The sequence below is a fragment of the Odontomachus brunneus genome, unplaced genomic scaffold (assembly GCF_010583005.1).
Source record: "Odontomachus brunneus isolate Ranch 3 - 2012 unplaced genomic scaffold, Obru_v1 Obru_scaffold_025, whole genome shotgun sequence".
Taxonomy (NCBI): domain Eukaryota; kingdom Metazoa; phylum Arthropoda; class Insecta; order Hymenoptera; family Formicidae; genus Odontomachus; species Odontomachus brunneus.
This window is the reverse complement of record NW_022639475.1, coordinates 1,721,676-1,732,126: the sequence shown is the minus strand read 5'-3', so window position 1 is coordinate 1,732,126 and position 10,451 is coordinate 1,721,676. Positions and strand designations below refer to the sequence as shown.

General features: G+C 42.7%; 3 protein-coding genes across 6 annotated transcripts in view; 1 reads left to right on the top strand and 2 right to left on the bottom strand.

The window, feature by feature from the left end:
- Positions 1 to 5,928, bottom strand: part of LOC116842508 — an 11,822-nt gene extending 5,894 nt beyond the window's left edge. Inside the window, exons 1-3 of the mRNA XM_032811828.1 lie at positions 5,785 to 5,928; positions 4,830 to 5,157; positions 4,390 to 4,722 (exon numbers count right to left, since the gene is read on the bottom strand). The gene's annotated coding sequence lies outside the window, so the exon portion shown is untranslated. The remainder of the gene's footprint in view (positions 1 to 4,389; positions 4,723 to 4,829; positions 5,158 to 5,784) is intronic.
- Positions 1 to 10,445, top strand: part of LOC116842507 (4-aminobutyrate aminotransferase, mitochondrial) — a 21,971-nt gene extending 11,526 nt beyond the window's left edge. For 2 of the 3 annotated variants that reach the window (XM_032811827.1, XM_032811825.1), the window contains 10 exons: positions 5,806 to 6,187; positions 7,563 to 7,690; positions 8,017 to 8,184; positions 8,452 to 8,538; positions 8,639 to 8,834; positions 8,954 to 9,126; positions 9,203 to 9,343; positions 9,451 to 9,608; positions 9,697 to 9,962; positions 10,050 to 10,445. In XM_032811827.1, the coding sequence (XP_032667718.1) occupies positions 6,130 to 6,187; positions 7,563 to 7,690; positions 8,017 to 8,184; positions 8,452 to 8,538; positions 8,639 to 8,834; positions 8,954 to 9,126; positions 9,203 to 9,343; positions 9,451 to 9,608; positions 9,697 to 9,962; positions 10,050 to 10,165 (1,491 nt within the window). In that variant the 5' untranslated portion in view covers positions 5,806 to 6,129 and the 3' untranslated portion in view covers positions 10,166 to 10,445. The remainder of the gene's footprint in view (positions 1 to 5,805; positions 6,188 to 7,562; positions 7,691 to 8,016; positions 8,185 to 8,451; positions 8,539 to 8,638; positions 8,835 to 8,953; positions 9,127 to 9,202; positions 9,344 to 9,450; positions 9,609 to 9,696; positions 9,963 to 10,049) is intronic. The other variant, XM_032811826.1, reaches the window with a different exon arrangement.
- Positions 8,920 to 10,451, bottom strand: part of LOC116842504 (VPS35 endosomal protein sorting factor-like) — a 7,293-nt gene continuing 5,761 nt past the window's right edge. For both annotated transcript variants that reach the window (XR_004377732.1, XM_032811814.1), the window contains exon 19: positions 8,920 to 10,153. Coding sequence is in view for 1 of the 2 variants with exons in the window: in XM_032811814.1 (XP_032667705.1) it covers positions 10,117 to 10,153 (37 nt within the window). In the remaining variant the exon portion in view is untranslated. The remainder of the gene's footprint in view (positions 10,154 to 10,451) is intronic.

Genomic DNA, 10,451 nt, shown 5'->3' with positions numbered 1-10,451 from the left:
ATATATATATATATATATATATATATATATATATATATATACATATATTCCATGCAAAGTTGCGAGTAATTATTTTTTTAATTAATTGTCGTGTTTAATTGGCAGTGTTTAATGTAAGCCAATTCAATTGACGACCGTTTAATTGACAATTGATTCCAACAAATTCAATCGAAAGATGTCCCGATTAACGGTTCTGATTTCAACGAACTCAATTAAGAGACGTTTATTTGATATTGAAGCGAAGAGAAACTCAATTGAACTTAACAAATTTAATTAAAAGCCGTTTAACTGATGATTGAATTTAGCAAATTGAATGAAATTTCGCTTATATTAATCGTCAATTGAATGGTCTTTAGTTGAATTTGTGACATCGTCAATTAAATATTAGTCTTTCTCGAATCAATTATCAGTTAGTTGCATTGAAACATCCACGGATCAATTGTTAAATTGAGAAAATTTTAATTGATATTTTTGCAACTCTGATTTCACACACACACGCGTTGAAAGTTAAAGAAATATTCGCTTTTAAAAATCAAAACGATAAGAATGTGGGTCGATCTTTTCCTCAATCGTAAATTCATTCCAAAGATATTCCAAAGACGTCTTTAAAATATCTTTTAGTTTTATCCTCGCTGTCTGAACAAATTCACGTAACTTTGCACTTTTCACGAATTCACGCATGAGGATAAAATTTATGAGTAACCTTCAAGATTAAGTACGTGTCCGGGAATTGGTACTTTACTTCGCGTGTGTCATTGACAGCCATTTCGCACGCGACGAAGCGCGGGATACGCGACGACTTTAACCCATTAATTGCCAGTAATTTATGATTGTATATATGACAGTTGATTAATTTTGATTATCGATTCGCTGATTATTTTAGTCAAAGAACATTTTAATCAGTTAATAGTTTTCAGCACTTGATTCTCAGTGTACCTTAGAATGTGTGTGTATCTTAGAATATTTCTAATATTATTATTTATGATTATTTATATATTTTTAAAAAATCAACAGACGGATTATTTTTATTAGAAATGTTTGTGAGATAATTATGGTCTTTAATGGGTTAATAACAACCTCACACTTTTTCTCTCTCTCTTCCTCTATTTCTCTCTCAGTCGGGCTGGAATCTAACTAGGAATCATTCTGAGCACCATATTGCCGATTTGCATGATTCCGAGCTAAATCACGGTGATGTAATCGCAGATTCGCATAATTTATGACAAAGGCGAGATGATTCGACCCGGCAGAGAGAGATATAACGGCGTTCAAAGTTTTTCGACTCGACGAAATAATTGTGTGTTCAAAGCGCGACTAATCGAATACGCGGTATACGATTTGCATGTATTTCGCGTACACTACGGTTCTCGCAGATCGGTGCGAAGATCTCTGCGCGAAGATTTTATTGTCCGCTGGATCTCGCTCCTTTCCACATCCCGCTGGTTATAACGAGCACAACTTTCAGACAGGCAGTTAGACAAGTTGAAGGTGGCCACGCGCGACAGCGGGATAAGTGGATTCTTGGAGGTACAATGGGACACATTCGTGCGTGGCCCAAAAATAAAACGAAAGATTCGTTGAATGTAAAACAGCGAGCCGGTTAACCTTCGCCAGGAGAGCGGCTTTATCTCGTGCTATCAAAACGCGGTGATAAACGAAGAAAGGAGAGCGAAGACGAGTCCTCGAAGGGACACCTCGGACGAGAGAAACACGCGTTCGAGACCAGCGAAAGTGCAATATAATGGAATTCGAAGCGGCTAAGGGTGACCATCACCGCGCGTAAATCTGAAATTTATAACACAAGGCTGCCTAGTTTTGGCGCCTCCACGCCACCCTCTTGCCCGAGCCACGTTCGCAGTTTCGCGATACTCCGTCGTCGAAATTCCTCCGAGGATGACCGAGTCGACGACCGCTTGGCACAAACATATCCGGATCTCAAAGAAATGCCGCTAATCATGGCTGTGAAATGCGAGACGAGCTAAAGCTCGTCGAGAAAAACATCAAGAAGGGAAGATCCCGAAATGTTTCGTCGATTCTGAGTTTAGACCAGTATAGAATTGTTCTAGGGAATTTACATAATATAAATTTCTATTTGTACCCCCTATTTTTGCGTTAAAAAAATGGTAGCACACAGAATTTTATAATTTAATAAAATTAATTTTATAATTTTAATAAAATAAAAAAACGCATAATAATTTCTTTTGCTTTAATTGAGAATATTAGCAAAAATTTATCTCTACATAAATACTATCTATACTATAAATAGAAATAATCTTACTTTCAATCTCTATTTTAATTTGTTCTACTGTAAAAAACATGGAATGAAAGTACTATTGACTTGTTCTTGAATTGAATTTAAAGCCGAGCAAATTTCATATTTTTCTATAGCGCGACTAATTGTTGATTTTTTTATTTTATTAAATTGTTGAAAATTATAAAATTCTGCACCTTTTCGTATTTTTAAATGCAAAGATGTGCAAGTGTAAATTTGTTATTTAGACCCTCTAGAATAATTGTCAAATAGTTTCGCGAAGCTTGGTCCGTAAAAAAATGCGGAGAATCGATAAGCCCATTCAAAGCTTGTGCGCTTCACGCTCCAATCAACAGCTCATTCTTAGCTCATAATTAGTTAGTTATTAGCGATTAAACAGCGAGAGATAGTCGTACTGACCGGCCAAGTTCCTTCGACTTGCCAAACTTCGTTAATCGGATTCTTCGTCTTCTGAATTATATTCAAACTGCGGCGGGTGCAGTTACCGAATTTGCATGCCGATTGACAGGCCCGACGACGTTATTAACTGACCTATTATTATCTCTACTCGTAAATACGTCAGACGCGCGAATAAATACGGGGATAAGCTAATAAGGCCGCGCTGCGAGCACGGCCGATCGTAAGTTATCGGCGGGAATGCGAATCCTCCTCCTGCCGTATTCGGTTGGTCGTATTGAGTTGTTCGATTCGAAAGTTACACTCATAAATTATCCGTCATTCGAGCGCGGACTGCATTATTGCTCTCCAAAATCTCGATTTGTAGATGTTCGTTTTTTCTTCTCTTTGTCGAAATTGGTGCGACTTCGGATACGCGGATAGAATAGTTAGAAATGTCTCAGCATATCGCAACGGATGTCTTCGACGATAATAGACTACGAGTGAAAAAAAGAGATATCGCTTAACGTTTAATTCTTTTAAAAGAGAACGCTTAACGGTACTTGGAGGACGGAAAAAATCATTAAATCGCGTTTCGCTCAGCGGGCACGCATGAGCCAATAACGAAGAAAAATAATCGATCGATCTGGGATCAGCGACTTGGCTGACCGCGTAAACGAAATCGGGTTCGCCGGAATACAGCTCGTTCTTGGAATACCGGCGAAAACGTAAATCGCGAAAGAGAGAGAGAAAAACAAGAGGGACTGAGACATCTCCTCTGGTTTCCGCGAGCCAAGGTCGCGAATGCGACCGACACATTTTCGAGAAAAAACCGAAAAAATGCAGTAACTTTTCTCAGTCTTTCACCGCGCCACTGCGCCGTGAGAGAACCACGGTGTGAGCTTCGGTATTAATTGCTCGATATTAACTTTATAGAACCCTATAAACATAGGAAAATGACAAATCTTAAAAATGGTTTAATTCTATTCAACGCATTTTCATTTACTCATAACTTCCATAAAAACTGTCAAAATGCAATGCTCTTTTTTTATTTAATCGGTGCAGAAAACACCGAGGAATGCGAATCTACCAGTGTTTTTGCGATTCAATAAGCTTGAGGAAAGTCATAACGAAAAAGCAAAACACATATTTTTAAGAACGATAACGTTTAAAAAGTTGGTTTGAGTAAATTTTACCCATGTTTAGGGCCCTGGGGTTAAAGCTTATGGTTCCACGGAAGTTTGGATCGATGCGAGAAAACGCATGCCATTTTTAAATAAAAAGATATTTGCATGAAAGAACACTTCAAATGGATATACTTATTAATGTAATATGTATGCTCCGAAAACTACCCTTTCTCCTTGAAGTCAAATAAGTAGCCTTAAAATTGACGTGCAACCGTTCTCTTTGCGACCTATCTTTCCTCATGATTCCGCCACGTTAATTGTAAGGCTATTCATTGACTGTCAAGGGAAAGTTTTCGGAGCATTTGACGAGTATGCCCAAGTATCTCAAGCGTTCTCTCATCTTTTTATTAGAAAATGGCACGCGCAAGAGTTTGGAGCCCTAATTTCCAGACGAATTTCCACCCTCGTGTGGGGCTCTCTCGCGAATCCCATAAAATATCCAGAAGCGACTCGTCGACCTAGACTCGCGCCCGAGAGCCGTGTCTGCGGCGCGTGCATTAATGCAGTTATGAATGGCGACACGTAAAACGCATCGATACCGTACGCTATACTTACTCGGCTGCACGTGCTCGGCCTCGGCTATTAATCGGCTGTCAAGTAGGCGAAGATCGAAGACGGAGGTCGCGGTGGCACGTCGCGCGCAGTTCTCAGCGAGGGTGTGTGCTCGGGTCGGTGGATGTCACCCGGGATGGGACCGATCGATGTGCCGCGTCGATCGAGACGGGCCCACTCGAGTGCGTTCGCGCGAGTGACAATACCTGTGCGCGTCGGCCGGCTCGAGCTGCCCAAAAACACGACCACCTCCACCTCCGGGCGAAGGACTAAGGCGTGGTTTGCAGGTGAGTCCGATGTGATCGTGCTGCATAGTGGGGAGGATCGGAGTGGAAACTGGAAAATTGATTAAACCATTTGGCATTCTGGATCACGCTCGGGAATCGCGCGATCGGTTTCCCGATGCCGAAACTGTGTCCGTGTGTAGCCGAGCGTCGACTTACAAGGTCGCACTCTCTTGCCCATACAAGTCTCTCTCTCTTTCTCTCTCTCCCTCGCTCAAGTGAAGTAAGACATCCTTATTCCGAGATCGTCGAGTGACGAGACCGATGACAAATCGATGCATTGTTGTCGGCCAAGAACCTGTCCGATTCTTCGTCTTCAGACGGGAGAGCAATCGTAATTGCTCATTTGCCCCTACGTCCTTAGTAACAGGGTCAAGCGCAGTTTAAACACCATTTTCGACGAACACGTTCGCATCATTCATGTGCTTGTCGGCTGGCGGCTCGTCGATAACGATCGGTCGATGAGAATTTCACGCAGTCCATAAACCTACGATATGATAAAATTTCGATTATTTCCTCCGCAATTAATTGAAGATCGAACATTTTTTCTTCTTTTTTTTTTCTTAATATAAAGCCCGTCGTATAGGTGCAAACTGCGATAAAGTGGTGAAGATAACGGCCGGTCGAGTTAACAGCGCGAAACGATAGACTTAAATCGCATCGACGCGGCGAGCGACGTGAAAAGTATCCAAATTTGTACTTTCACTTTCACCGATCCCACGCGCCACTTGAAATCGCCAAATGTGGTACTATTCCCGACACGAAGCGCGATATATCGTTCGGGACGACAGACAGACAAGCAGACAGACAGACAGACTGACAGTTAGACGGCAATTATATAACAAGAGGTCTCTTCTTTCCCGAAAAATTTCCTGAACACTACTGGGTGTATGCCAGCGTGATAAGTTGGAGTGAAACAAAATATACTTGTTTCACCCTAACTTACTGCACCAGTTCAGGAGGTTCCTCGGAAAAGAACAGGTTTAAGGACGACAATTCGATCGCTCGTATTAATCAGTGATATTATGTAGATATTACGCAGTGATATCGCAGATAGGCATTCGCGTAAAAAGTTAAACACTCTTTTACGCCCGGTATCTTTCGCGTAGCTAACCGTTGTTATTGTTTGTCCCAGTGCGCTTGAGACATTCCGACCTCTTCTTCCCAGGGAAGTATCGAGCGACCGTGTCGATACTCGAGACATCTCGATAAATCGAAGCATCTGCCGCCATACGAAGAGAAGCGGCACGCAGGCACACAGGCTCTCTCCAGAAGCAACTGTTCTCGCGCATTGCTCGCGCCCTCACGACTCCGATTCGGCTGCACGCGCTGAATGGAAACGCTATCACAGCCGCCAGCTATCAGAGCGGCCAGTACGGTTCCATCCCTTCCGCAGAGACGACGTCGCCGGTGAGCAAGCAGCCCTCTCGCAGCGCCCGTGCTCCCATTGTGAACGGAGATGCTCGTTAACAAGTGCACGCTGGGCGCGCGCGTCTCGCCCCGACAACTAATCAATGGTATTTATCAGTTTTGTTTCCGCTCTGTGTCGAGGACCTCGTGCAAATTCACGTGGTGTCGCGACATGGCCCGTGAGAAAGAACCCCTCATGGGTGGGAAAGCCACGCCATCCTGTCGCGGATACGTACACCTCGGCAAAATCGATAAATTCATCCCGGCTCGACAGCTGTTCCGTCGCTCTGCGAGCCTCGAGGTCCTGTCTGTCCTGTGTGTCAAGTGAAAGATAATGGTTAAGTGGCGCGATAGTTGAATGATAATATTTTTGATACTAGTTCGACTACTTCCCTAAGATGAATCAGTCAAACATCATTAAAAACAGTAAATATACACTGATTTGCAGTTATAAGTATAGCACTGCTCAGTGACACAGCTATAACTGATATCAGTGACTATTCACTGATTCATTTTAAAAGAGTACACTACTTGTCTTGTCGTGTCTCTCATCGTGTATCTTCAATACGTGACTTTTGAAGTAGACGTGTTATCTTATCCAACATTTTAAGTGTGGCACACGCAATCGAAATAAAGGAACAGCTTTTCTTCTCGAAAATATTGTTGACCTTGATCTTGAGTGCGGTGCAACGTTAAATTGAAACTTTGTATTATCTCGTAATCCGCGCGGCTCAGTAACGATTGGCAAACTGATAAGCAATCGGCTTTGCATGATGTTTGATCTGCCAGAAACGTGAAGTTTGACTTACCTGGTTTGCACATACTTGAGGAATTGTATATGATTATATTTGCACACGAGGAAAACGGTATGACTGATGCACGTACATAAACGAAAGTGACTCGAATAATGTTGCTCACAATATATTTTTAAATTTAAATATAAATTGCATTATATTATATGCACTGTATCTTTTTTCTATGTACAAGTTTGGTTATATATAATTTACGTATACGAAACATTTTATTACAAAATTGAAATTTTCCTAAAACATTCTGAAGAATAAATTTGCCAACTGTTACGCTTGAGTTTCGCTGGTCGACAAAGTGTATTCATATATTATTTTACGCACTCTATCTTGGCGTCATTACGACATTTTGATCCGCGAGGGGCAAAATCACAGCGATACATCAAGCAATCATCCTTAACTAGCGTCAATAGAACTAACTCGCCCGAGCTGATCACCACACTCGAGTGAGCCGGCTAGTCAAGTCGTTTTCCTGTGTGAATATTAACACGATTCGCGATCTGACGGCATAAACACGAATCTCGCATTTGTCAACTGATTGAAAATGAGTTCCACCTGACGTGAGATCGCGTGCTCAAGAGTTGGAAAGATTTCGACTTCAACGGAAATCGCCCAGACATATCCTAATACGCACGGAGAGGAAAAACATGGACACTTATCAGTATTACTTTTACAGGCGTTGCGATGTGGAGGAGAAGCTTAACCGGTCCCGTATCCTCGAAGGAACCTGCAGGGCCGGTAGTCATGACGGAGATACCGGGTCCACAGTCGCGCAGCATGTTGCAAGAATTGAACGCGATACAAGTACGTCTCATCAAGCCATTCTAGTTCTGCCGGAGAGTGTTGTAACACAATCTTGCAATTATGCATATACTATGTAATTTGCCCATTGCGACTCGTCGTCCGCGAGTCTGCGTTTTCTCGTCGACGCCTCGCTCTTTTCACAAATTTTCACGTCGATTCAAGTTCAGCTCACGCTTCTCGAGTCGCCGCTGAAATCTGTCAGTGTATGCATAAATCAAGGTAAACATAGTAAATTAATAAAATTGAGCGTGCGATATCTTCTGTAAACATTGCTCCGTGCCGGAGACACGAGAGTGAATTACAATGTTGCGATCTGTGATCCTCAGCAAGCCTCTTCCGTACAATTCTTCGTAGACTACGAGAAGTCCGCCGGCAATTACATAATGGACGTCGACGGGAACGCGTTGCTGGACGTTTACATGCAAATCTCGTCGATGCCCCTAGGGTACAATCATCCGGCGATGTTGGAGGCTCTCGCTGATCCCGTTAATCAAGTGAGTGATATAAAGCCCCTTCGCCGACTGGATATACCCAGGTCTCTTTCTCTTCTTTTTTCTCTCGCACGTGTAGAGTGCCCTCGCATGCTGATCCGTCCTCTACAGGATATATCACTTAGACCTTAAGTGCATGGCGCTTGATAAGCCGTCGGACATGATCCGAAGCAGCCGCGAACTGTCTCGCGAATTACATCGCGATAAAACGCGCTCAGGTCTCGCGAGTCGAGGTACGAGGCATATTTCATAAGTACGTTTTCTTTCCAGAAAATTATGGTGAATAGACCGGCATTAGGCGTCTTCCCGGGTAGTAATTGGGCTAGCAAATTGAACAGGATTCTGTTGAAGAGCGGGGTACGTGACGAACAGCTTCTCAACTGTTTTACCCTCGTTACCCATTTCGTTCGTTTTCCGTTAGTCATGGCTTAAATTCAAATTAATTATCCGCGGATAGGTCGCTCCGCCCGGATTGTCGCATCTCACGACGATGATGTGCGGTTCCTGTTCCAATGAGAACGCTTTCAAGAACATATTTATCTGGTACGCCGAAAAACAGAGACAAGGAGCGCCGTTCACCAAAGAGGAGATGGAGTCGTGCATGTTAAATCAGATCCCTGGCTCGCCGCGATTCTCCATCATGTCTTTCAAAGGTGCGATGTTATTATTGTTATTATTATATCGGCTGATCGATTGTTCCGACAAACGTCTGAATTTATGTCTAATAAAAAATTAGACTTTTGCTTTTCTAATATATATTTGACGACAATAGGAGCCTTCCACGGTAGAACTCTGGGCACTCTATCGACTACTCATAGCAAATACATTCATAAGATGGATATACCAGCCTTCGACTGGCCTATCGCTTCCTTTCCCGATTACAAATATCCTTTAGAAGAGTACGTGCGGCATAATCAGCAGGAAGACAAGCGTTGTCTCGCGGAGGTATCATATCAAGCTGCTTTTTTAAAAGATTTCTCGAAACGCGAGAAGAGAGTCTGACAGCTATATGATGTTTCAGGTCGAGGAATTGTTTGAGAAGTATAAGAAGGAGAAGAAAACACCAGTGGCTGGTGTGATAATCGAGCCTATTCAAGCGGAAGGCGGTGACAATCATGCGTCGCCGGAGTTCTTTCGGGAATTGCAACGCATAACTCGAAAGGTAACGCACAGCTGTTAAAGCATAAGTATCGTCATTATTAGATTAAATTATCGAATTTAAAATATTGCAAGATTTTAACGTTGTGTTATTTAACTTTAATATTTTAGAACGGTGCGGCGTTACTTATCGATGAAGTGCAGACCGGTGGTGGCCCAACGGGGAAGATGTGGTGCCACGAACACTTCAATCTAGACGGTTCGCCGGATTTGGTGACCTTCAGTAAGAAGATGCAATTAGGCGGCTATTATCACACAGAAGCTTTCAAGTGAGCATTCCTTTCACGTCAATCTGATGATTTGCTTTTCAAATAATTAAAACACGCGCAACGAATTAAACATCGTACGACCGTACAGGCCGAAGCAATCGTATCGCGTGTTCAACACTTGGATGGGCGATCCTAGCAAGATGGTCTTGCTGGAAGCGATCCTCGATGTGATAAACAAGGAGAATCTCTTGGACAGGGTAACGCGCGTCGGCGACTACATGATGAAACATTTAAAGGATATGCAAAAGGAGAATTCCGCAATAAGCGCGGTACGTGGACGCGGGACATTCATAGCGTTTAATTGCGCTTCACCTGAATTTCGAGACGCTCTCATCAAGAAGCTTCAAATCAAAGGTGAAGTATAACCGTAACGTAAGATCTACGCGCTAAAAGCTAAAAGCACTGTTTCACGTTCTCGTACGCTCTTCCTGCTGTCGTTAGGCATCCAAGCGGGCGGCTGCGGCAAACAAGCTGTGCGACTCAGGCCTGCGTTAACTTTCACGCAGCGTCACGCCGATATATTTTTGGACGCGCTCCGTTCTAGCCTAAAAGAATAAAGGATACCGTTGATGGCTCCTCATGTCTTCCAGATGTCTTCCATTAACAGAAATACGAATATACGCCAGAGATATATTGATGTGTCTATAAATCTATAAATGCCTATTATTTTTCTATGGCAGTTACACATTATATACGGGCAACGAAACTGGCGTGATTCTTTCAAATTGATTAATCTGCATATATGTATACGTGATGGAGTTCCAAACAATGCAAAATTGCAAGAGGAAGGAATCATGCTATAAAATATCACAGTCATACACACACACACACACACACACACAC